This window comes from Onychomys torridus, chromosome 15 (genome assembly GCF_903995425.1).
Source record: "Onychomys torridus chromosome 15, mOncTor1.1, whole genome shotgun sequence".
In the NCBI taxonomy this organism is placed as follows: domain Eukaryota; kingdom Metazoa; phylum Chordata; class Mammalia; order Rodentia; family Cricetidae; genus Onychomys; species Onychomys torridus.
In genome coordinates this window covers 9,604,550-9,632,549 of record NC_050457.1, presented here as the reverse complement: position 1 = coordinate 9,632,549, position 28,000 = coordinate 9,604,550, and the positions used below count along the sequence as shown (strand labels likewise).

Below are 28,000 nucleotides of genomic sequence, written 5' to 3'. Positions count from 1 at the left end.
GATTAGAAATACATGTACAGTATTTTCTAACAAAATCAATCTCAAATTTGTATCAGTATACATAATTTGTATATAATATACAAAAATCCAATCCAATGTAAAATATTTGAAATTAGTAGTTGTCTTTTAAAAGTAGATTCAGTAATCTACCTTTTTAATCTTATCATATCCATATTCTCTCTTTTTTCAGAGTAGATTCAGTAATCTACCCTCATCCATCATTTCTAAATCTTTTTCTCAGAGTAGATTCAATAATACACCTTTTATCTTACGTATCCTCTTTTTTTTCCAAACAAGAACCCTAAATCTAATCTCCTTTGTGTAGCCCTTTTCCTGACCATTAACAATAACAACTTGTAACCAACCATCCTAAACAATGACAATTAGCCTAACCCATTGAAAGACCAAAACCACCTACCCTACCTCTTGAGAATGTGGGCATCATGTTCTTAAAATTACTTCCTGCTGTTTGGGGGTGACAGCATCTTTAGGGGATCCTGAAAAGAAAATTAAGAATTGTGGTCAAGTCCTGACTGGAGTAGTCTCTGAGGCTGCATTGTCTGAGCCAGCTGCCTTGAAGCTGTTCTGTATATTGGAACATCTAGAGACCTCTCAGGGGGTGTCTTCCTTGATCAAACCATATTAGCTTGGAAGCAATCCATAGGTTCTTATCTTTGGTGGAAACAAAAGCAGAACCTCTTTTCCAAAGCATTGTGTCTGTCCTTAGACACAAATTTTGAAGTGAAGATACCTTTAAAATATGTATATTGGCCTAACTCAGCAGCCTTTACAGGCGTATGTCTTTCTGCAGTTAAAAATCCCAAAGGCAATATAATCCAGACTCTCTGTGTAATTTCTATCTTTACGTGGCTTATTTTTATATTTTATTGTCTTTTTAAAGACTTTATTTTTTTAAAACTATTTCTTTATATAACTATCATTCTTTTCCTCTCTTTCCAGTCCTTCACGCATTTTTATACATAATGTAAACCATTTAGAGGTTTATTTCATCTGAATCTGTTTTTTTTTTTTTTTTTTTTTTTTTTTAATGAATCTCTTGCTTTAAACTGCAGCATGGACTGAAATGGCAGCCTTGGCTGCTGGCTCCACCCACCTCAGTTTCCCAACATGGTATAGATAATTCACTGCCTACTTTGGGAACCGTGCTCTCTGGGAGGCAGTGTGTCTGTGCCTCTATCAAGGAGCGTGTAGCTCAGAAACTTTTTTTTTTTCTTTTTTTCTTTCTTTTTTGTTTTTTCGTCTGTACTTGCAAAAGCTAAATCTACCATGCAGTGCACTGCACGGCTTGGAGACACCTCTGTGTACCGCAGTGGGAATCTGCCATGTTACAGGTCAATGCTGCAAACCTGCCATGCTGTAACTCATGGCTTGCCTGAGAGACACAACTAGGAAGCTGCTCTTGGCTCCATTTTAGAACCCTTTTTTAAAATTCTCTCAGGCTGTAGGTGGAAACTCCTTGCTCCATGTTGGGCAGTCAAATGTAGTTGGAAATTTATCTGGTCTTGCCTTGCCCAGCATTCCAGACAAATCTCTCCTAACCTGTGGTCTTGTAGCTGCTTAGACCCAAGTAAACACAGAGAGGCTTAATATATTATTTACAGACTATTTGGCCTGTGGCTTTAGCTGCTTGCCAGCTAGCTCTTTCATCTTTTTGTTTTTACATTATCCTGTTTTCTTTATTTTTTCTTTTTCTTTTTTATTATTATTAAGAGATTTTCTATTCATTTTACATACCAACCAAAGATATCCCCCTCCTTCCTCCTTCTGCTCTTTAATCTTAAGTCAACCCATTTCTATAAATCTGTGTTGCCATGTGGCTGTGGTGTTACCCATCTGCTGACATCTTGTTGCTCCTTTGGCTTGAGTCTCTGTCTCTGCCTTTCCTCTTTCCTGTCTCCTTGGATTTCCCACCTGCCTCTAAGTTGCCTTGCCATAGGCCAAAACATCTTATTTAGTAACCGATGGGAACAACATATATTCACAGCATACATAAAGACCATCCCACAGCAAATGGAGATGGACATCCTGTCTTATTCTTAACTTTAAGTGGGATTGTTTCAAACTTTTTCCTGTATTGGCTCTAGGCTTCCCATTTATTATATTGATGTATGTTCTCCCTAGTCCTATATTCTCTAGGACATGTTGGATTTTGTCAGAGACCTTTTCTGCATCTATTGAGATGGTATGTGAGTTTTGTCTTTACGTCCATTTATGTGGTTTATTATATTTTTTGACTTGTATATGTTGAACCATCTCTGTATTAGGGATAAAAGCCAATTTGGTCATGGTGTATATGTCTGTATTCTGTTTGCAGGTATTTTATTGGGCATTTTTGAGTCTATGTTCATAAGGGATATTGGCCTGCAGATCTCCCTCCCTCCCTCCCTCCCTCCCTCCCTCCCTCTCTCTCTCTCTCTCTCTCTCTCTCTGTGTGTGTGTGTGTGTGTGTGTACATGGTTTTGGTATTACACACTGGTTTCCTAGAAAAGGATTGGGGATGTACCTACTGCTGCTTTTTTCTTTTCTTTTTTAAATCGTTTAAGAAGCAAGGATTAGATTGGCTGTGGATCTTCTTTAAATGTCTGGTTCAATTCTGCTATGAATCTGGTAGTCCTGGATCATTATCATCATCATTAATATTTTGCTGGAAGGCTTTTTATTACTATTTGAATCTCTTCATTGTTATGAGTCTGTTTACGTGTTGACTTCTTGGTTCAGTTTTATGGTTTGGTTGAATCTATTATTCTTACGTGTTTAACAGCTTAATGGAGTACAGGTATAGGGTTTTCAAGTATTTATTATATTCTGAATTTCTTAAGTCTTTTTGTAATGTTTCTCTGTTAATTTGTGATTCTTTTAATTTGGAGCCAGAGGACTGTCAATCTTTATCTTCTCATCAAACCTTGTCTTAGATTCATTTATTTTTTGTATTGTTTTCTTTGTTTCTAGTTCATTAATTTTTATTATTTCTTGCCATGTACTGGGTTTGCACTTGGTTGATTTTGTGCCTCCAAAATTTTGAGTTGTACCATTAAGTCATTTATTTGTGCTCTTTCTGATTTTTTTTTTTAATGTAGGGTTATAATTTTCTCTCAAAGGAGTGCTTTCCATACCTCCTAGAAATTTTGTTGTGTTTTCATTTTCATTTAGTTCTAAGAAGTTTTTTAATTTATTTCTTAATGACTTAATGACATGTTCATCATTCATTAAAAATTTTTGGATCTCAGTGAGTTCGAGGCCAGCCTGGTCTCCAAAGCGAGTTCCAGGAAAGGTGCAAAGCTACACAGAGAAACCCTGTCTCAAAAAACAAAACAAAACAAAAATTTAATCTCCATAAGTTTCCTAGAGATTTTTTTAGTATGTGTTGTCAGTTTTGTTTTATTATATTTTCCTCAGAGAACATACATGAAGTTAATTCAGTCTTTTTGAAGTTGTAAGGATTTGCCTTGTCTCCTAGGGTATGATCTGTTATAGAGAAACTTCCCCGTGCTGCTGAGGAGAATGTATGTTCCTCAGTGTTTCCATGGAAGAGTTTGTAGGTATCAGTTAAATCCATTTGCTATGATGTCATCTGTTTAATTGTCATCATAATTTTTTGTCCAGATGACCTGTCTTGGATAAAGTGAGCAATTGAAATCACCTACTTTTAAAAAATTGATGTTAATGTATGTCTTTAAATTCTATAGAACACTTTCCTTCCGTGTGTGGGTGTGAGAAATTGAGTGTCCCAGAGTTTGGTGCATACATGTTTAGGATGGTAATGTCTTGCCTAATTGTTATTTTGATTAGAATACAGTGTTACCCTTTTCTCTCTCTGATTGGGTTTAATATGAATTGTATTTGTCTGATACTAGGATAGAAATATCTGCATGTTTCTTGGTTCCATTTGATTGGAATACATTTACCCATTCTTTATTCTAGGTTGGTGCCTATGTTTAAAGCTAAGTTGTATTTCTGGTTGACAACAAACAGGTAGATTTTGGTTTTTGGTCCATTCATTCAGCCTGTGTCTTTTGCTTGGAGAATTGAGGTCATTGCTATTTACAGTTATTGAAATGTATGTGTTAATTGTGATCATCCTATTGTTGGTTTTTAGTGGTAGCATTTTCTCACTGGTATTTTGTGTTTTTATAATTATAGTTTTGTACTTCCTCCCACATTCTCTTGGCTGTGTGCATTCCTCTCTTCAGTTCCAAATATAGCCATCTATAATTCCTCCAAGTTTGGTTTGTTGATATAAGTGTTTTAGGTTGATTGCTTGTATTGTGGAACATTTTTGTTTGTTCTTCAGTTGTAGTGGAGGATACTCTGTGGGGTGTATTAGTCTGGTCTGGCCATCATAGTCTTGTATCTTGTAGGACTTGGTATGCATTGCTCCGGGTTCTGGCTTTCAAAGTTTCCATTGAGAAATCATCAGTTATTATGATGAGTTTTCCTTTATGTGTATTTTTTTTTCTCTTGCAGCCTTCAATATACTTTCTCTGTTTTGCATCCTTAGTGTTTTAACTATGGTATGCAGTAGGAATTTTCTTTTCTGGCCTTGCCTGTTTTGTGTTCTATGTGCATCTTTTTTTTTTTTTTTTTTTGCCCTGAATATTTTTTTTTTTTTTATGATTTTATTGAAGGTTATGGTTTATGCCATTAGCTCGGGATTTTCCTCACTCATCTATACCTGTAATTTGAAAATTTGGTCTTTTCATGGTGTCCTGTATTTCCTCTATATTTTCCTGATTGTCTTTTTTTTTTCTTTTTCTTTTTCTTTAATATCCCTTATTTATTTGGTGTAGACACTCTCCTTATCTTTCAGGCCTGATATTTTGTCTTCTATGTGATCCATTCTACTTGTAGATATTTCCTTTGAGTTTTAATTTTTAAATTTTTTTCCAAAGTCAGTTAAGTTTTTTTTTTAAAGATTTATTTATTTATTATGTATACAGTGTTCTGTCTGCATGTATGCCTGCAGGCCAGAAAAGGGCACCAGATCTCATTACAGATGGCTGTGAGCCACCATGTGGTTGCTGGGAATTGAACTCAGGACCTCTGGAAGAACAGCCAGTGTTCTTAACCTCTGAGCCAGATATCCAGACCAGTTAAGTTTTTTTTTTTAAATCAAGAAAATACAAATGTGATATAATTTATTTTAGTTGGAACTTTGAGAAGGCTTGAAGGATAGCTCTAGAGCAGAAAAACAAAACCCTGGAGAGGCAGCTCCTCCTGTATCCCCAGAGTGAGCTGCTGAGGGAGGGCATTGGCATCTGAGTACACTCACAGCACAGCGCTGCAAGGACGGCCACAGCAGTGTCTGTCACAGAGGGAGGATGGGTGTGTAGAAAATGAGTAAAAAGGAGAGACAAGTACACTTCACAAATCTATAAACTTTTTTAGAAAGGACACACTGTATAACATATATAAAAGTACTTTTAGTTATTAAAAAAGACATCTCAGTCCAGACTTTGTGTAATGCTTTTGGAATCTACCCAGACATCTCTTAAAAAAAAAGGTATTATTTATATAATAGTAAATATACACTATTTAGATGATAACAGGACAGTAAGTATTCTCATACATCTTACATGCATCACTTCCTTGCAGGGACAGCTTAGAAGAGTAAGTATGGCCCTGATCCGCACTTTATGATATCTGTGCCCATTCTTGGGTAAGAGGACATAAACTGCTACATTTTGCATAAAATGTTACTTGTACTTGACTCCTTCAAGCCTCCATTAATCATCCAGAGTTTTCTAGTTGGGTCTCTCTTTCTTTGGTGTTTTTTGAGGCAGTTTCTTTGTGTAACCCTGACTGGCACTCACTTTGTAGACTAGGCTAGCTTCAAACTCTGGTGGACCCTCCTGCTTGCCTCTGCCTTCTGAGTGTTGAGAGTAAGGGTTTTGGGTTTTTCGATCCCTCCCGTCTTCATTTCAGCTTGAGCATTCTTCATTGTCTCTATTGAACTCTGTTCTCAAGTGTTAGACTGTCTTTGTTATTTCCATCAGCCTTCTGTTTGTGTTTTCTTCAGCACTGCTCAGGCATTCATTCTCCTTAAGTTCTTTCTCTAATTTCAATGAGCTGATTCCTTCCCTCCCTCCCTCACTCCCTCCTTCCTTCCTTCCTTCCTTCCATGTGTTTAAGCTTCTTGAAATTTTTTGATGAAGCTTATGATTTTTCTTCAAAATTCTGTCTCCTAGGGTTTATCTAGGTCAGCAGTTCTCAACCTGTGAGTCATGACCCCTTTGGGGTCTTGGGTCACATCAGACAGATATCCTGCATATCAGATATTTGCACTATACTTCATAACAGTAGCAAAAATTACAGTTAAGTAGCAACAAAAGTAATTCTATGGTTGGGGGTCTCCATAACATGAGGAGCTGTATTAAAGGGTTGCAGCATCAGGAAAGTTGAGAACCACTGATCTAGGCAATTCTCTTTGGTAAACATTTCTACAGGACTCACACAAGACACCCCAAGATCAAGTTGATCAAGTTCTCAACACAAAGGAGATTTATTTACCCCAGAGGGACATGGGTAAGGGAATAAGAGACAAAGGCAGGAGATAGAGGACAAGAGAGAAGGGGGAAGGAACTTGGGAGAAGGGGAAGGGATATTTGGTGGGGATTGGGGGGGGGGTGGGGCAAAGAACTGCCCCAGATAGAGAGGAGACAGACATGGCCCATAAGAAAATGGCGGTCTATAAAGGTAAAAGCAGAAACCCTGTGTTAGGATGAGGTGTTTAATTTGATTAGGCATGTTAATTAGGGATCCAAAGGGTGCTTTTGGTTGCTGGATTTTAATACTTTGATAGCTGGACTTTGGTAGCCATCTTCAAGAGGAGGAAGTGGCTTAATAAGGGAATAGACCTTGGTGTCTAGCTTTAGGAAGGTAATCTAATGATTTTTTAGCAAGCAGAGGGAATGGGGGAGAAAGGCAAGGCCTGCCAGAGCCTTGTTTGTCATGCTCAGGCTGGCTAGAGTCCCTTCAACTGGTAGTTTTTGGAGAGGAAATACTGGCTTGATCTTTCATATTGTTCCTGTTTTGGGGAGAAGATCTGGGCATGTGGACTTCTTTTATTAGTTCTAAGTCTGATAAGGACAGAGCAGATTGGGGAGAGAGGATGTATGCATGGGTCATGGATTGGACCTGACCTAAAGGTTGAAATGCTTGGGTGGAATGAAGTTAGATAGACAGAGGGAATTGGGCAGGTGTGCAGGATGTGTATTGTGGTCTAAGCCTGGACTGTGGTAGTAGGTCTGTCTGGGTAGAAAGGTTGAGTATTGTGTGGAAGTGGACTGTGAATTGGGGAGTGGGCAGGGCCAGTCCTTGTGGAGGTCAAGAGCTTTGTTTTTGAGCAGGCACAGGTAGTCATACTAGGCTGGGGTGATGTGGGAGCTAGATCTGGCAGGGTGCATGGAGGAAAGGGGTCACAGAGAATCTCCAGGCAGACCCTGGAGAAGGATGTGCAAGATTTGGCTTGTTTTGCAGTAGTAATTTTTTGTATAGCTCAAATACAGTATCAGAGCAAGAAACTAGTGTCCACTCACTTGGGTTTCATTAGCTGTGTATATTATGTGTATTTGGTGCTGTTCAGTTTTGTCACATATGGAAATACATGAAAATATCATCATTCTAGAAGTAGAGAATAGTTTTGTCAACACAAAAGGTTGCCTTGTGTTGTACTTCTGTGACTAACCTCTCCCCACTTCTCATATTTTTTCCTAGCCCCCAACAACTACTTCCTGCTTTCCATTTTTTTCATTTAAAGGTTATATAAATGGAAGCCTAATATGTCACTTTTTGACATTGGCATTTGTCACTTAGCAAGCTTCAGCTATGTGATTGTATAGACTGGTACTTTGTTCCTTTTCCATTGCTCAATAGTATTAATGTTATGTGGTACTCACACATGATGTAGATGTACCTGAGGAACCAGTCATTTGTGAACATTTGAGTCCTTTTAGTTTAGGCTGCCATGAAAAAAGCTGCCGCAAACATTAATGTGTATGTTTGTATGTGAATGTAAATCCCTTATATTGGATAAATGTGCATGGATGCAGTTGATGGGTTGTATGGTAGCTGCGCGTTTGCTTTTGTGAGAGTTGCCTTCTGTTTTCTCACCTTTCTATATAGTCTTCCTGTCTCATTCCCTTGCAGTAGGGCGTCTCACGGGACCTGCATGGCAGCCAGCAAGCCCAAGTGGTCCTTCTCTCTGCCCCTTACTTACAGTGTGGGGCGATAAATGCTCAGTCATCCCTGGCTTCTCCTGTGACTTACGGGATCTGAACTAAAGGCCTCTCTTGCTTGCACAGCAAGTGTCTTACGTACTGAGCCTCTTCAGTGTCTGCTTAACTTTTTTATAATCCCACTAGTAATACACAAATAATTCTATTTCTCTGTATTTCTACCAGTATTTGGTGTCACAGTTTGCTAATTTTAGACTTTCTAATAAATGTTCGTGATAACTCATTAGGATTTGACTGAACTTTTCCCTAACAACTAATGATGTTAAATCTTTTCACGAGCATATTTGCTGTCTGCATATCCTCCCTGTTGAAGTACCCTCTCTTCCTGTTTTTTAAGCCTTCTGCCTCTTTCCATTGTTTTTTTTTTAAATTCTTTTTAAAAACTCCATTTTTTAAAATTACATGTCTACTTACTTCATGTGTGTGCATGTTCAGGTCCCATGGTGCACATGTAAAGGTCAGAAGACAAACCTAACTGGGAGTTTGTTCTCTTTTCATGCTGTGGGTCCTGGGGATCACACTTAGCTTGTCAGATTTGGTGGCAGGTGCCTTTGCCTGCTGAACAATCTTGATGGCCATTTTTTAAAAAATTGTTTTTAAGTCTAGAATTTTATGTTTCAGTAGTTCCATATGAATTCCAAATATCAGTCGTTCATTTTCTGTCTGTATGGTTTGCAAAGATCCTCTCTCAGTCTGTGGCTTGTCTTTGCCTCTTCTTAATGGGATGCCTTGAAGAACAAGCACTTTTCTTATCCATGCTAATTATTTCCTGAAAATCTGGATATGTAGTGATACTCCTTTTTATTCCTCATGTTGATAATTTTACCTTTCCCTTTGTTAATCTTGCTAAGAGTCAGTTTTATTATTATTTTATTATGATATGAAAGAATTTAATCATGTTCTTCCTTTTGTTCTTTGTCACTGTTGTGAGTCAGGGTCTCATGTGTAGAGCAGCAGCTTATAAGAAATTCTTTGACACATTATTTCACTCAAGTAATTTTTATTTCATTTTGTGTATAAAACAGACCAGTATATAGAGAGCTTATTTATTTGCCCCATGTCAGTTACGTTTTATAGTGTAAACAAAATCATGGGTTTAGTTCAGTGTCAGAATTATACAGGAGCTTAGATCGCTATGGAGAAACATTAGCCTTTGGATCAATTAGCACTTTTGTGAACATGTTGTTATGTACCCTGTGTACCTTTGAGAGACTCAATAGAAGAAAAAATGTAATAATGTAGATGCTTACTGTGTTTTGAAGACCACAGAAAGGTTTTCATATTGTAATGAAAGTATATTTGGGATCTAGACAATCCTTTAAATTTTTTAAGACAATTTCTTACTTTTACTGGATCTATTACATTTGTATGTGTCTTTCTGCTTCTCTATCCCAATCTAATCAGTTACTAAGAATGTTCTGTTCTAATTGCTTTAGAATTTGGCCTTTACTTTTTTCTCAATTTTTTTTTTTTTTTTTTTTTTTTTTTGTTCAAACCCTATTTTTCTTTCGTTCTTCCTTTTGGGATAGCATGTTAATTTTCTCCTTTCTTTTCCACAACCAACTAAGCGCAATCTCTTGATTATTTCAAACTAGGTGAAAATTAGGGAAACCATTATACATTCTGAAATAACACATGAAGTGATTCTAAAAGGAAAGCTTAAGGTTTAGTGAAAAATGTCTTTTAAAGTTATTACTTGTGATGTGTTCTATTCTCATTTTAATTTTGTTCTATTTAAAACAAATATTGGTGGAAATCAGTTAAATCAAATTAAAGTCTTATTTATATGATTTTCCAGAATGATCTTGTACAGATAAGTCTTATACACTTTCTTGAACCCTTTTGTGAATATCCTTGTCTAGACAGTAGTAGCCTTTAAACCTCATTTTGACAATGACTCAGAAATAGGCTTTCACCAGTGACGTAGCAGCACATGTACATGAACAGAAAGACAGATAGATGGGGACAACAGTTTGTTAAAGGCCCTTACAAATTGTGATGCATCCTATTAATAGTCCTTTTTTTTTTTTTTTAAATGAAAATGGTGGTCATGTAAGATGATTTCTTGGCCCGGTACTTGGGGCTTTCACATTAAGCAAAAAACATTAAAATCACGTTAACCTGTTCTTCAGTATTGTTTCTTCTGTGCTCTACTGCTTATTCCGTAAGTCAGGGAGTTTTATTTCTCTCCTCTTTCTCTGTCTGAGATACCCATCTTCTACAGTGATGGGGGGCGAATCTTTGTTCTTTTGGATGTAACAGAACATCATGAAGTTTCTGTGATATGACTGAAACAAACAAACAAAAAAACAATGAAGTTTTGTCCAAAATAATAACTGTAAAAAGTATTTTAGAAAATTAACCTCACATGTGTCAGTTAAGTTGATGTGAGAGTTAGTGTGTGGGGGCCATCTCTCACCCCCACATTTCCCCTAGAGTACTCTTGAGTAGAAGCAGCAGGGAATATTAGTTAGGAGGATAGAGAGGAGAGAAACGGATAGAAATACAAGGATAGCCTGGATCCTAATCCATCGGCCCTGACTGTCTCTGCCCTAGGGTGTTTAAAGGAATGCCAAAGGATGGAGCAAAAGAGGAGGTCTGCTCAGCCAAGTGCAGACCATCTCAGACACCTGTACTCAGGCCTGTGGTCCAATCATCCTCTTTATGCAGACCTGCTGGGTAAAGCCACGAGGAACCTGAAAGTGGGCTCCAACAAATTAGCTTATCAGTGGTGTTACTCAAACCTGTGGGCTTCTTCAGTCTAAGAATGAAACCTGTTTCTGGTGCAGCTTTAATATTATTATGATGTTAGCATTTTTATTGTATACATGAATTATTCATATTCTTTTATGAAGTCTGCATAAGTAAACTCCTCCATAAATTTTTATGTTAAAAATTTATAATTTATGGAAAACTTGTAGAAATACTGTAATAAATAATCATATATCCTTTACCTTGACATTTTTGCCTCATTTAATTCTTTTACTTTATATATATATATATATATATAATTATGCCAAACTAATAATCATGTTCTTTCTTAAATACTTTATGTACTTTTGTAGGAATAAGGAAACATAAGCAATTTTAAAATTAATACAATATTTAGATATTTTTTGCATTTAAAATGTTATTGAAAAATTTTTAGAGTCATGTTCCTTTACTTTCCTTAAACCTAGAATAGTTTCCTAAGACAGGATTTTCAAAGTAGTCTTGCTGTGAGTATCTTACTTTGTAATTAAATTTAGGTTGCTCATGCCTGACAAATACTCCAAGGTCAGCAATTCTCAGTGGCTCACATGCCAGGTACCTGCCTGCTGTAGCTGTTATGCTAATAGATAACAAATTAGAATTTAGTTGCTGTTGGGTAACACTCCATGTTGCCATGACCTCTGGTACTCACTGATATTTTTATTGACTCCTTGGTTTTACCTTTTCCACAGTGTCATACTGATGAGATCATATAGTTCGTAGCTTTTTAAAATGTGCTTGCTTCTCTTAATGTGCATTTAAAATTTTTCCATGTCATCATGACTGAATAAGTACATTTCTTAAAAGATTTATTTCTTTATTATGTATACAGTGTTCTGCCTGCATGTGTCCCTGCACACCAGAAGAGGGCACCAGATCTCATTGCAGATGGTTGTGAGCCACCATGTGGTTGCTGGGAATTGAACTCAGGACCTCTGGAAGAGCAGTCAGTGCTCTTAACCTCGGAGCCATCTCACCAGTCCGTACATTTCTTTTTAATGGTGACTAGTATATTTTCTGGATGTACCATAGTTTAATTATTTATTGAGCTACTGAAAGAAATCTTGGTTGCTTCCTAGTTTTGTCAGTTAGAATAAAGTAGCTACAGAGTCAAGTACTTTTTTTTTTTTTTTTTTATACTGTTAAGTTTTCATTTCACTTGGGAAAACACTGTGAAGCTCTGTTGCTATATAGCATAGCGTTTTAATTTGTCTTCTGTTGCTGTCACAAAGTGTTTGGAGAATGGGTAGGTGCTGGCTTGAGAGTGAGAGCTCAGACTGGATTGCCCCATACACATGTGCACCAGTGGAGACCCCCTTAGCTGTGTCACAGCATGACAGACAATGGGAGGGTCACACACACAGTAGCCACACTTTTATAACAGTGTACTTAGGAGATAGCTTATAAGACAATAACACTCACATTAATCTCTTCCTGGGGAAGTGCCTCCAGTGAACAATGAGCTCAGTTATCCCCTAGGTTTCACTTCTTAAAGGGTTTGCCACTTTCCCCTTTCAGTGCTGGGCAATGAACCCAGGGCCTAGTTTATTTATCCAGGCAAGCACTGTTCCACTGAGCTAGTATCAACATATGGACATCAAATCTTCACACATAAGGACAGAATCCTTGAGGGAATCTGTAGTTAGAAGTTTTCTCAGGTCTTGCCCGGCCCTGCGGTCATCACGAGTCTCTCCCACCCATGTCCCGCAGCTGCTTACAGAATAAACAGACAGAGGATTAATATTAATTACCAATTTCATGGCCTGTGGCAGTTTTTTTGCTAGCTAGTTCTTATATCTTAAATTAACCCATTTCTGTTAATCTGTGTTTTGCCATGTGTTCTGTGGCTTACTGGTCTGCTGGCATGTTGTTCCTTTGGGGGCGGCTGGCTTCTCTCTAACTCTCCTTTCTCTTCCTTCTATATCTCTTGGATTTTCCCACCTGGCTCCATCCTGCCCTGCCATAGGCCAGTGCAGCTTTATTTATCAACCAATCAGAGCAACACATATTCACAGCATACAGAAAAACATCCCACAGCAGGAATCACATCCAAATCACAGTTTATAGTCTGCTTAATTTTGTTGTTGTACAAGTAGGTTTTATAGTGAGGGCAGTGTATTTATTCAAAGTATTCTTACACTAATGTTCCTGGTGTTAACTAAAAGATGTGTGTAAAAAAAAGGTGTATTTTTTACAACCTTTTTGTATGTGTATCTTTGTTCATTTCTCCCTTTATTAAGAGCAGGTTATAATCTATAAAAATACTACACAATTATTATTAGAAGTAATACTACACAACAGTTATTCAAAAGAAACATTCTTAGGCTGATTCTTGATTTTTAGTAATGAAATAGTTTACTACAGTGTTCAGTGTCCAGTATCTGGGCTTATTTTCTTGACACTGCTTCTAAATATGTGACTACCAACGAGACTTGCCCTCCACCTGTGCAAAGATATCTTATGATCAACATTGAAAATGTTTACTAATCATATTCCATGTATTTTCAGATGTCAAGTTCTGTGTTCTTTTTACCTTTAGAGTTGTAACAAACCAGTTATTAGACACAGTGTTTGGTGGCTATTAATACAGAAATCATTAATATCTGTATAAATAATATATTATTTTCCTTACATGCTAACTAAAATTTACCATGAATAATATCTGGACCAGGTGTATCCATTTCTGAAAAATTATTAATTATTGATGTAAGTTTCTTAAAAAGCTATATACATTCAGATCATCTTTCTTGCGAGTTTAGGGAGATTATTTCAAAGGATGAGTATGCTTCATACAGATTTTTTAATTGGTGAGTAGCAAATTACAATGATTGTAATTTATTATCCTTCTGGAGTTTATGGTATCTATAATAATACTTCAGCTCCTGATATTAGTAATTTTTAGCTTAGTTAAAGGCTCATCAGTTTTTGCATAGTGTAAGGACCAACTTTAAAATAATACAGGTATTTTTATGTTGTTTTGCATACATGTATCTTCGCACACCACATACGTATAGTGCCCTTAAAGGTCAGAAGAAAGTGGCAGGTCCCCCAACTGGAGTTAGAGACGGTTGTGAGCTTCCATGTGGGTGCTGGGAGTGGGACCTGGGGCCCGCAAGGGTAACAAGCTCTGCTCCAACTGATGTCTGATGTTTTCCTGGAAGTTCTGTCTCCCTGCTTACTTATCCATGTGTTTGAATGTTTTCTACCTCTTTTGTTAGACTGCCCAATATATTAGTCACATTTTTTAAAAAGTTTCCAGCCTAAGAGTCCAGAAATCTTGACATATCTGGTTTTGGTACTTACACTGTCTTTTCAAGATACTTTCACTGTATTTTATATCTTTCATTGTGCAAATAGTGAATGTGATGTATTGGATGGAAGGACAGGTATAAATAGGCCCTTAGGAATTCAATGGCAGAGGAAGTAGTCTACATCCTATGACCAGTGTTTTTAGTTATCTACTGCCACCCCCATCCTTAGTTGGGACAGAATAAGGAGCTGGAGTCCATTATGTCTCTTCCTCTACAGGAAAGCTAAAGGCACTTGGAGTCTTTCACCTACCTACTACGTAGTTAGGCTTTGGTAAATTACATTTCTTTGAAGGGAGGCATTGTTAGAAGAGTACAAAAACATAGTACAATATGGTAGTATATTTGTGTACTCAAAGAATAAAGAATTATAAGGAAAGAAGAAAGAACGAATAAAATTATTTTTAAGGGAGAAATAATAACCTGTGTAAAAAGTTAGCACATCTTTGGATTATACCGCATTTTAGAATGTCTAATTTTTAAAATATTATATATCCCTGTGGTAGAATGGGCTACTATATGTCTGACCCCAGGTTTAATCCCTGGTACTGATTTAAAAAAAATGTTTTAAATTCCTGTTTGAGTTAGGTTTAATGGGGCACACCTTTAATCCCATTATTCATGTTTCATCTTTATGGTTGTAGGAGAGTTGTGGGTTCTTCACTTTTTGTCCAGTTCATTACTTTTTAAAAAGGATGTATTCTTCTTTTGGATTTTCTTAACATGCTACACAGGAAACTGGAAGTGTTTTGAAAAGGTGTTCTCTCTCTCCCTCTCCCTCTCCCTCTCCCTCTCTCCCTCTCTCCCTCTCCCTCTCTCCCTCTCTCCCTCTCTCCCTCTCCCTCCCTCCCTCCAATTCCAAAGAATTATAGTAAGTCAGTATGTCAGCTGTTTTGTATAAGCATGCATTAACATTTAATCACTGTGAACTCTGATATTTAGTGTAAGGAACTAGTAATGTTTGACCTTTTAGACAGTTAAATAACTTAGGATCTTGCGCATTTCAGGTATGTGTTTTTGGGAATCCAGCATGGATATTACTGTAGGAATTCTCTTAAGAGTGTTAAATTTACTGAACTTCTTTCTTGTCTTAATTCATTTTTTCCTAAATTTTCATGCTTTGTGATTCTTTGCACCGTTTCAGGAATATAGCAATAGCACCATGCTAATTTTCTGAGCATTTGGTGCTTATAAAGTAATACAGGGGAAGAAAATGCTTTGGAAAACCTGTTTGTGGCTTTAGTTCTCTTAATGAATTAGTGTATTGAAAAAGTATATTTAAATTCCTTTGATTCAGGTTTTTTCTTTTGAGAATTTGGTAGTGTTTGCCTTTTTGATTCATAGTGATATTGATGCTTTATAATTAGCAAAACTCTTTAACGTGATTTATTTAGTATATAAATTTTATATATAGTTATAGTTCTTTTCTGTATGTACTTGACACCCAATGTTTTTTAGCTACATACTTATTACAGTCATATAAATTAATGTTCCCAACATTTCAAAGTTAACGGTGTAGAAAACTGGAAGAAATTTGTAAAACAAATTTTTTTTGTTCTCAAAAAGGGTCAATGCTAATTTCTGTGCCATTCCAGTTTTTAGTGTATGTCTTACCAAAGTGAGCATTGTATGTGTTTATGCATTCCTTTGGAAGAAGGGAAGTGCCTACATCCACTGTCTGATACTACTGGGAATTGTGGTGATACTCCTGTGAACTGCCGCCACAGGACTGGAAACCTGTACAAATGTCAAAAGAATAAATGAATCTCAACTATACAAGTGAATGATGTTAGCATTATGTTAGAGACAGTGATACCAATAAATTATGCTTTTTTTCCTCCTTTGGACATGGGAACTGTTATCAGTAGGACACTTACAAATATTTTAGTTTTAGAGGAATAAACTGCTATGTTGGTGAATATCCTTAATTTAATAGATTAACTTTCCCCTTTATGTTTGATGTGTTTTGAGGGTCATGGGTAAGAAATCTTTGTGTATACTTAACCATATAAATATACTTTTCCACATTGCTTTATTTTTCATTAGCAGCTTTATTTTATCTTCCACTTTTTAGATTTGATATACATATGGAATTGTTTTTTGGATCAAGATTAACTGAAAAATAGATAAACTGTTGACTTATTTCCATCAATTAAGAAACATATCTTTTTTAGTTTGCTGTCATAGAGAACCCCATTCTCATTCCTGAAATCAGTCATTTGTGACTTTATTTGTTCACCCTACAGTTGTTCAGCTACAGTCTACCAGGTTCATTAGTATGAGAACTCAGTATTATACTTTTGATTCTGATTTCTTCAATCCCATTCTTTGGTGTTTCTTTTCTACCTTCCCAGGTTAACTTTTCCTGATTTCTTGAGGTAGAAACTATGTTGCTTTCAGCCTTTTATTATTATTATTTTTTAATATTACAGATTTCTCTCTTAGTATCTGTAAGTCAAAATTGGTAGACAATCTACTTTTTGATTTCTTTCTTTGCATTAACAGGTTATTAACAAGTACAGAAATGCTTAATTTATAAATAACTAGTAACCTTTAAAGCTTTAGGGTAAGAATAGTAATTCTTTACTTTAAAAATTTCACATTTATTTTGGCTTATGTCTTAGACTAGTACCAGTACTCTACTCTCTAAACCTATGATCTAAAAGTGGTAAAGGGACTTTTGACACCTCTGCTTAAAGAAATACATTTATTTATTTACTTTGTGTGTGTGTGTGTGTGTGTGTGTGTGTGAGAGAGAGAGAGAGAGAGAGAGAGAGAGAGAGAGAGAGAGAGGCGGGTAGAGAGAAGTAGAGAGGGAGGAGGAAGAGGGAGGAATGAACACACTGTGGGAGTTCTCTCCTTCCACCATGTTGATTGATTGTGGATATTGATAGCAGTTTGTAAGCCCTGTCAGCTCTGAGCCAACTCACCAGCTTGAAGTTAATTTTCTGGTTGATTACATTTAGGCTGGGTAACATACTCTGAGCATTTTTGGGTGTTTTTAATGGAGCTTGGTTGATTCAGCTTTAGTCAATTTTAGACAGTCACTTACATAGCCTGTAGTCACTTGATGGGATATGATTGACAGTTTTCTTTGTAGGTTTATTGCACCTTGTAATATTGTCATGGTTTGTATCCTGAGTGCTTTTTAATCTGCTTTTGCTAGCAATTAGGAACTTTCCCATTCCATTGTGGTAGTAGAGTTGCCTTTTTATGATGTTTAGCTGTTAAAAATTATGTATAGTTCTATTTATACTTTGCATATTTTAATGTTGGTACCTGTAATAATGTTTCCGGTGTTTGTGCACATGTGTACTAGTATGATATAACATATTTCCCATTATTTTCAGTATTTCTGTGTTCTGACATTAAAGATTCATCTCTAATTTTATTATTTTACCCTGTATGATAATCCTGTTCTTTTAGTGGTTGTCCTAGAGATTATAATATGCATCATTGGTTTATTACAGTCTCATTGAAAACACTTGTACTTTTTTTCTAATAATCCTAAGAACTTAGGACATCTAAATTCAATTTGCTTTTCTCAAGTCTTTATTTTAGTTTGCATTTTCATTTACATATGCATTAGTACGCACTGGCTTACTCTAGCGTTAGTATTTATTTAGACTTGCCCATACGTTTGTCCTTTCAGGAGCTCTTGGCTTTGTACTGCATTCCCCTTTCCTAGTAGGATCATTTTCTTTCCCTATGAAACTTTTCTTTTGTTTTTTTAAAACATCTGTTAAAAATTTTATTTTCTTTTTGTCTAAAGCAATGCTTATTATTTCTGAAGGATGTTTTCTCTGTGTAAGATTTCTAGGTCCAAAGTAATGAAAAATTTCCTACAAAAATTTGAAGTGCTATATTTGTTAATATTTGAAAGTTAACAAAGATTTTTGCCATTGTTTCTTGTAAGATAATGCCTTTCATACTCCTCTTTTATAGTTTAATCTTGTTTTGGATTTTAGCAACTTTGTTTGGCTACACCTTGATGTGAGCTAGTCTGCTTTTGTGTTTGCCTGATGCTTTTTCTTATTTGCCATATATGGAATTTGAATTTTTTGTGTTAATGTCTTTCTTGGACTGGCAAGTTTTTGGATTTTTCTCTGGATTTTACTTTTTCTTCTGTTTTCTTTCCTGCCTTATTTTTGGGACTCCTCATGTTTTGGTTTATTTTTTGTTATTGTGGTAAAACAGCATGACCAAGGCATCTTATAGAGAAGCTCATTTGGACTGTGGTTCAGAGGCATGAGTCTATGGGGCAGTGGACAAAGACGTGATGGCACATGCAGGAAGCTCAAAGGAGTGAGAGCAGACTGGGTATGGCTGCGTCCTTCTCAGAACCAGCCTCCAGTAACACACCTCCTCCAACAAGGCCACACCTCCGAAACTTCCTCACACAGAGCCACCAATAGGGACCAATGTCTAAATGCCCAGAGCTCTGGATGACATGTCTGTCAAATCACCTCATCACATGTATGCAAGTTATGTTGTATTCATCATTTATCTTCTTTTCCATGTTTTCTTATTTGATTTTGTTCTTTCATAAGCAAATTTTCTGTTTTCAAGTTAATCTCTCTCTTAAAAATATGCTTAATTTCCTGGTAATCTCATTTAGCTCTTAATTTTGTCAATTTGATTATTTTTAAATGTTTACAGTTTTATGCTTCTATTTTATCTTTATGCTTTTCTGTTTCTTGATTTATATTTAATACATTCATTTTCTTAATTTTTTTTTTTTTTTTTTTTTTTTTTTTTTTTTTTGTGGTGCTGGGAGTTGAACCTTGGACATCTAGGTAACTGTTCTACCACTGAATAGTCCCACCTCGAATAACTATTATTTAAAAATGTTTCTTTAGAGTACTAAGGAAAGTGGAGGGGAAATCAGTGGCGGGGGGAGGGAACAGTTTGAATTAATGTTAATGACAAGTAATGATAAGGAGCAGAGAGAAAAAGATCTAGAAACGTTAGGCTAGGCCTATAGACCTGTGCCCAGCTACTCTGGGGACTGAGTCAGGAGGATCACAAGTTCATAGTCCACTTAGACTACAGAGTGAGTTCCAAACCAAACTGAACAATTTAACCATTTCCTGGGGTGAGGTGGGGTATGAGCTGATCTTCTTCTTCTTCTTCTTCTTCTTCATCATCATCATCATCATCATCATCATCAACTTGCTTGGATTGAATTGTTGGTTCAGATTGAAAGATCCAGCAAATGTTTTATCTCAAAAATGGATGGGAGAGTTAGAAATGATTAATAAAAGTACTCTTAATCATAACACTGGACAGGTATGGCAAATGACCGGGGGTATAAGTGTTCTACCTTTTTTTCTCAAGTTTTATTTGGAAGTCCTAAGCAAAATCCTACTTTTCTAATTTCTCTTTGTTGAGATGACATCTCATATTGTTTGTGCTGACCTTAAATTTGCTATGCAGCCAGTGAGAATCTTGAATTCCTGATCCCTCTGCTTCTACCTCCCATATACATGAAAACTGAGGTTGCATGAAACACCCTGTCTGGTTAAAACTTACTCTGTGAGAGAAAGCTTTTCCTTTTGAGATTTTTAAAAAATGAGGCAGAGGTAGATTAATGTCCCTATGTAGTTTAAAAGAAAAGCATAATGTATCCAGGTGTAGATTTATAAATGGGTTTACATTTGATAAGATCTTGACATATTTTGATAAGCAGAAGCAGGATGATGAGATTTTATGTGAAAGGATGTGTGTTAAACAATATCTGTGATACAACAAACATTCTAGTTTGGCTAAGAGGAAGATTGGAGCCCTTCACAGTGGCCTTTGAATTGTCTGTACTTCATTTGTTTTAAGGGTTTTATAGTTTTAGCAAATAGTAAACTTAACATCAGCCTGAAATAACCAATTTTAGAAAAGACAGGCGTTATGTAAGACAATTTGGCTAGCATTTTGAAAGTTCCAGAAAAGTTCTGAACTAGTATGATCAGCTACACAACCATGTAATTCAGGTAACAAAGGGTTCCCTGGCAATTGAATTTCTACATAAAAACATTTGTGTTTTCTAAGAAGAGTTGAACTTAAATATATGGTCGTGATGTAGGTTGTCTTAAAATCCAGGGCAATGATCAATTTCCCGTTAAAACAGGAAATTCAAATAGCAGTCTTTTAAATAGTTACTCTTTTCCTGTTAGGGTTGTAAGACTAAAATTAGGTAAAATATTATTTTCTACTTGATTCCAAGTACTTTGTTATGTCAGATGGATTCCTTAATATATAGAGTTGTTGTAAATTATTTCTAATCACTCACCTTACTATTACATTCCAGGAAAGGATTCAATACAATAAATGTTTCTATTTTGAGCAGATATAGGTAAACCTGGATCAAGGGGGTTGAGGAAAAGATGTTCATTAATGAGACACAGGGTTTGGCTGTGCAGAACAAATTAAAAACCTTGTGAATCAGTGTTCTTAGGGAATTGAGAGGAGTGAAAAATGGAGTGAAAATTGCATTGTTCAGACTAAACAAATGTTTAAATTGCATGTGAATGTTTAAAACTTAGAGTGTTATGTCTTTCCATCTGCACAGAAATTTCATGGTGGCTGTTTTTATTTTAGTTATTTGTGTTTCTCTCCCAGGTGGTATCATGGAAAACTCGACAGAACCATAGCAGAAGAACGTCTCAGGCAGGCAGGGAAATCTGGAAGCTACCTTATAAGAGAGAGTGATCGGAGGCCGGGGTCCTTTGTACTTTCATTTCTTAGCCAGACAAATGTTGTTAACCATTTTAGGTAAGTCTTTGTTCCTAGTTTAAGGTATTTAATATGGCACTTTGGTATTGAATCTGACACATATTTATAAATATATCCACTTTTACAAAAGTGAATGATATTGGTGTAATAAACTTGATTTCAATTAAGTTATTTAATCAGTGATTTAGAATAAATATTTTTTAAATGCTTAAACTTTTCATTTAAAGATAGTATTATTAATCTTTACAATGCCAGTTTTCAAATATATTCTTCATAGGAATATATTATTTACAGATAGATTTTGAAAAAGATGAAGGCTAAAATGAAGGGAGTGCAGACCGAGACTGTAGTAATAGTGACAGAACACACAGAAAGCACTGTGTGGAGGTTGGGAATGTCCTTAGTTCCTTTTAGCTTCACTGTTTTGAAATTCTGTACATGTTCACTTTTGTGAGATAGACAGGTATGTATATTTTCAAGTAAGGTGTCGTCTCTATGTACAAATATATTTACAGATAATTATATTTTTATGGGAGATAATACAACACAAATCATCTACATCCAGTATTAACTAATAAAATGTCTTATGCCTTTTTTAAATTTTAGAATAAGTTTTAAGAGTACTGTCATTCTTAACTACATGTATAACTTTTTCACAAAGTATAATAAATTAAGAAATATATTTCATAATGATAATATTTGATCATAGTTTTTATATGTAGCATTTTAATTACATTTTACATGAATTTCAAGAGATTTGTAAGCTATTTCTAGCCAGAGAAGTAAAATTGCTGAGTCTGAAATATAGACGTGAGGAGAGATATCTGAGGGTAAATTTTATAGTATTTGGTTCAGTTACATAATCGAGACTTGTAAATACGATGTCATATTAAATTTATAAGTATTTAAAAAATACTACTCACTTACCAGTGATGATATGAATAAGTGATTTTTGGAGTACAGGAATGTATGTTAATGGAAAAGAGTATGAAATTGACAAAAATTATTGTCTTTATGAAACTTGGTTTTAAAAATTGGACATAGGAGCTGGGTGGTGGGGGCTCATGCCTTTAATCCTAGCACTTAGGAGGCAGAGACAGGTGGATCTCAGTGAGTTCAAGGCCTTCCTGTTCTACAAAGCTGCCAGGACTGTTACACAGAGAAACCTTGTCTCGAAAAACCAAACCAAAAAAAAAGTTGGACATAGGTACTAGAGGGACATAGCCCCATGATAGAGAACCTGGGTTTAATTTCCACTCAAAGAAGAGAATAAGAAAGACTGAAATTATGTTTTGTTGTTTTTTTTCTTTACAATTAGGATTATTGCAATGTGTGGAGATTACTACATTGGTGGAAGGCGTTTTTCTTCACTCTCAGACCTAATAGGTTATTACAGTCATGTTTCTTGTTTACTTAAAGGAGAAAAATTACTCTATCCAGTTGCACCACCAGAGGCAAGTAAATTTGAATGAAATATCATGAAATTTATTTTCCAAAATCAGATAAATTTCAATCTAATTAAATTTCTTATTCTATTATAATTTTTATAAGTATTTGTTTCATTTCTGGTTATAATGCTAGAACAAAAATCATAGTTTTCTTATTAGAGTAATTTTGTATTTAAGTAACTAGATTTTTAAGATAATTCTGTGCATTCATTTATAGCTTACCATTAATGCTAGATAAGTTAAAATTACAAATTTGATACATTATATTATAAAATAAAGAATTTCCACGCCTTGTGTAGCTTATTTAGTGATTGTTCAGATTAACTGAAAAAATCTGTTATACTTTTACAGTAATTTCTGTAAAAATAACAAACAAGAGTAGTAAACATTTCTAGGTTCTGTATAGAGGCTTAGTAAAGATTAATATGAATGATCCTATGGAGTTTATAATATGCAGTTGGCTTTAAGCTTTGTGTGGATATATATTTTTTGACTTGGATACAGAGACAATCTTCTTTTTATTGTATGCATGAGTATATGTGTGTGACTGTGTATACAGCTCATATGTGTTTAGGGCATGTGTGTCAGGGTTGCATGTGCATACTCATGACTGGTAGCTAGAAGTTGACATCAGATGTCTTCCTTGATTGTTCTCTACTTGATTAATTGAAGCAAAGTCTCTAGATGAACCCAGGGCTTTTCAGTTTGGCTAGTTTGTCTTGATAGTTTGCCTCAGCTAGCCCCTGGTCCTGCCTCCTAAATGCTGCGATTACAGGCAGCTGCCACACCTGTCACCTGTAATAATTTTTATGTGGGTTCTGTGGTTCTAGTTTGCGTTTTCAGGCTGTGGGATAGTGGCTTTCGCTACAGAGACACGAACCATCTCTGCAGCCCTAACTGTCATTTTTAATGGTTTTCAGCCGGTAGAAGACAGAAGACGTGTTCGAGCCATTCTCCCCTACACGAAAGTACCAGACACTGATGAAATTAGGTATTTGATACTGTTTCTTACAAGTATTTGGAAGAACTAGACAGTGAAGATTTATTGCTCTTAAACTAGAAAAGGTTTTGAATTTGAGGAAATATGATAGCTATTGCCTTTAGTGTTTGATCTGTTGTGTTTCCGTGGGATGTCTTGTCTTTTCAGACTGATGATATGAATCAGGGCGGCCACAGTAAAAAGCAAAAGTAGCTAGTAGACAGAGGAACTCTAATTGGAATGTGATGCAGCAAACTAGACACCCTTATCAAACCTATAATGAAGTTGTACATATAATGAAATTAGGATTCAGATTAACTTTCTTTATTTTCACAAAAGATGTCAGAACAGCTCAGAGCTTTTAAATTTTTTAAGTGTTTCTGTGTTTTTCCAATAGCATAATATCCAGTGTGGTGGTTTAGGACTACTTGGATGTCCGTTTTTAAAATTGTAATGTCATTTGCTATTTTAGTTTCTTAAAAGGAGATATGTTCATTGTTCACAATGAATTAGAAGATGGGTGGATGTGGGCCACAGATCTAAGAACAGATGAGCAAGGCCTTATTGTTGAAGACCTCGTGGAAGAAGTGGTGAGTTTCGTGTTCCTGAATTCAGATCCTGAGTCTTATAAAGTTTACAACTCACCCATTTTCTGCGTTATTAGATACGGACAAATTTCTCATGAAAGCTTTTAATTCATAAGCACAAGGAAATTTTAAGATGTATTTGGTGTTAGTACATGATATTTATTTATAAGGAAATAAACAGTATATTAGTATGTTATAATATATAGCTGCCTTTGCAGAAAGTACTTCTCTACTTCTTAACTAAACTATTACTTGTACTTAATTTTGTTATATTTTTGTGTTCCTGTTCTTCATCAGGTATATTTGAATCACAGAGGAATTTTGAATGGTTTCAAATGTGTGTATAATTTCTAATAATCTAGGAAAATTTTGATTATATTACATACAAATAATCCCAGATTCCTACAGTTTGAATATTCCCCTTGTTTTCTTTGCTATCATATTATATATTATTATTTATCTTAGTATATAATATGAATTGCCCCATGTATTTTTAGATGCAGATCAGCATTCAAGCAGTGTTCATGTTTTATAGACAATACTCAGTACCACCAAAATGTATTAAACATTGTAATTTTACCTCCTTTCCCTTTTAGATTTTGTGGTAGGAATGACTTTCTGTGATCTTTAATGTTCTCCACCCACCCACCCCCAGGGCCAAGAGTTTGTGGAAGATGGCAGAGTAATTTTTTTCTTTTTTTTTTGGCTACTGATTCTTTAGTCTGCCTGTTCTGGCAACTAGATCTTGATTCACAAGCATAAAACATGCTGAGGAAAGTTAGAAGGAGTTATGGAAGTTATATGTGATACATCCTGTATTCATAGTTATATACAAAGTGAAAGATTTTGGATTATAATTTACAGTTCTTTAGTGTTCAGAATTCTAGAGGCACACAGGCAGAACATTAAGACTGAAGCATCTTATTGTCTGTGTTAGTTCGCCTATAAACTTTTAGGTTTTGTTTATGTTAGGTTTCCATTTGCCTATTATACTACCCTTCTCTATTCTGATTATGAAAGGGGGTGAAAATATAGTTGTACTTTAACTGAAGTATTGAATTTCTGGATCAAAATTAACAAAATAAACTTCGGTAAGAACAAATGAAGGTTAACAAGTGTCTGTAGAAGAATAATAAATAGTTCAGTATAGGATAAGGGGACATTACCTAACATGAACACAGAGAATGAAACAAAAAAAGTTAATTCATTATAAAAGAACAGTGTGGTGTGGTAGCTAAAAAGGAATATAGTCATAATGCAAATTATTCATTCTAAGAAGTATAAGTGGTTTTTCCTGTGATATTTAGTATAATTTTACATACACAGTGGGTTTATTGGAAGTTAGTGAATTCTTTGCAGATTGAAAAGCTGCTTGGACAGTGTCTAAATAATAAAGATGTGACTGGTATTTGGTTGGTCATTGATTTAAGGAATTCTCCTCTCTGAAATTCTGACTAGGATTCTTCACTACCACATTCACGTTTTTAAGTCTACCTGTAGGTTGTATGCTCCAGGAAAAGGCATCTTTTTCATATTGGTGGTGTCCTGACTCACTGATAAATCCCCATTGCCTAGATTACTCTGGCATCTGGCATCTAAATTCTGAGTAGATAAGTGCAATGTCTCCCTGCCTATAAGGGTTCCTCTTCTTCACACTTTTGGCCTGTTAAGTTGACTTGCAAAACTTAATTCATTGTTACTAGCTCACTTCAATTGTCACCCTGTTGTTTTTTTTTTTCCCCCAGAGATTTTGTTTCTAGATACTTCTTTTAGGTCAAAGTGTTTCCGCCTTTGTTTTCACGTATTCATTGGTTCTATATTCCATTGTACTTACATTATTATGTAGACCACTTTTTAAAAAGAGGGTAGTTATAATGCTCATTTTTGTAGTTCCTATACTAAGTATTCATTGACTTTGATTTTAGTCTAAAATCACTAAAATCCATTTAGTGAGGAACTAATTTTTTTTTCCAAGACAGGGTTTCTCTGTGTAGCTTTGGTGCCTATCGTGGATCTCACTCTGTAGCCCAGGCTGACCTCGAACTCACAGAGATCTGCCTGGCTCTGCCTCCTGAGTGCTGGGATTAAAGACGTGCGCTACCACCGCCCGGCTAAGTGAGGAACTAATTAAGAGAAGTCCTTGCTAATATTTTTTCTTTCATTATCAGTTCATTGAAAACTCACTGTAAGCCGCTACAGCTATAGTTGAGTGTATACTCAGTGTTTGGGGTGGCGGCGATGTTATAGAGAATAGCTTAGAATTCATGAGACAGTCACTATTTTGGAATGAATAATGTGAGAATAGCTTTAAAACCTGGAGTACAGACTAGAGTAAGATCAGGTTTAAAAGATGGCAGAAAGAGCGAAAAGAAAGTGCTCATATTTTAGGGTCAAAGTATTTGACTGTAAGGAGGTAGGACTTGAGGTAGTTCTGCTTAACGGCTTGGTTTTTTAAAACAGGTAGGTTGCAGTGGGTTGAAAGGACATTCTGATAGGAGTTTATCACAACAGAACGCAAGCTACAGAAGAGAGGTGAAATAGATTAGCGAAGGCGTTGTGCCTTGTGTGACCATGACACTGACACCTAGAAAGTGGGTAGTATGAGGCAGGTAATACATCCCTGAGGCCTGTGGTTAAGGGCACTTCCTGTGAAATGAGGAATGTGTAGGCAGGAAAGAGGGTAGCAAAGGTTGGCGTTAAAGGTGTGTGTCCATTTGGTTTGTTTATTCTTATGTGCACATCTGCAGTTGATGTACAGAGAGGTTGCTACTACCTTAATAGTTTATAAGAAAAGAAGAAAGGGTCTGATTTAAACTGTTTTACAACATGGAGAAGAGAGAACAGAGAACGACATGGTGACAGTTCTTGAAGGGAAACATCCTTTCTCCTAACAACTATGAAAAGTATTGGAGAGATAGTTTTGCAGATCGAATTCTTAGGAATTTTCATGAAATTAGATTAGGATTTAATTTCATAAAATTAAAAATTTTGCTGTCTTAATCTCTTCCCTTTAGGGCCGGGAAGAAGATCCACATGAAGGCAAAATGTGAGTTTGTATTAATTATTAAAAGGAAAAACAATAATGTAAAACTGAAAATTAGAAAGATAGTCAAAAATACTTAATGAATTTTAGACTGATGTATTTTTTAAATTTGGTTCAGAGAATTGATATATAAATATTTCTTAAGGATCTAGTACTAAATTCTTAGTTTTAAGCAAACAGTAGCCTATACCTGTATATGAATCTTGTATCCCCAAACTAAAGCCTTGTCAGTAAACATTATGTTGCATCTTAATGACCAGTACAGCTCTTCCTATTTCCTCATTTCCTTACTGATTATAGTAGTTCTTATTTTTGTGACCAAATCATTACTGAACTTTTAAACTCACTTCTTAGTATGCATACGAGAGAACTTCTGACAACTTTAGTATAAACAAGCAAGGTCCTTTAAAATAAGCCTTTTTGCCTCCTGTTATGTTGACAGGATTCCTTTTAAAATCCTAGCCTTCAATCATATTCTATTTTATTCATATTATTTCAATAGAGTGTTCATCTATTATCTTTTCAGTGCATTTTTTCTTAATCTGTCAGCATTTATAGATGGTATTTAAAGCTTGCCACAAATATTTTATTTTCTTGTTCTCTAGCCGTTAGAAGAGGAAATACATTAAACTGAACATTCAACATGTAGTTCTTTTATTATCTTTTTTATTAGTAGACTGTATTATATCTTATGAGTACATTTTTATATTTCTACTCCATATAGATACAAGTGCCTCCATTGCTCAACTCTACCTAGTTGATTGTGTTTGAAGTCCATATCAGCAGTTTCAAATTCTAGTCAGTGCTTGAAGGAATCAGATTGACAACAAAAGTAGATTGGAGATGTGTGTGTGTGTGTGTGAGAGAATGTGTGCAGGTACATACATATGTACATACATACAT

The 28,000-nt window shown here is 35.5% G+C and overlaps 1 protein-coding gene across 1 annotated transcript in view; it reads left to right on the top strand.

The window, feature by feature from the left end:
- Window positions 1-28,000, top strand: part of Rasa1 (RAS p21 protein activator 1) — an 82,493-nt gene that overhangs the window by 14,494 nt on the left and 39,999 nt on the right. Inside the window, exons 2-6 of the mRNA XM_036206851.1 lie at window positions 20,927-21,079; window positions 22,359-22,494; window positions 23,409-23,479; window positions 23,940-24,057; window positions 27,069-27,100. Of these exons, the coding sequence (XP_036062744.1) occupies window positions 20,927-21,079; window positions 22,359-22,494; window positions 23,409-23,479; window positions 23,940-24,057; window positions 27,069-27,100 (510 nt within the window). The remainder of the gene's footprint in view (window positions 1-20,926; window positions 21,080-22,358; window positions 22,495-23,408; window positions 23,480-23,939; window positions 24,058-27,068; window positions 27,101-28,000) is intronic.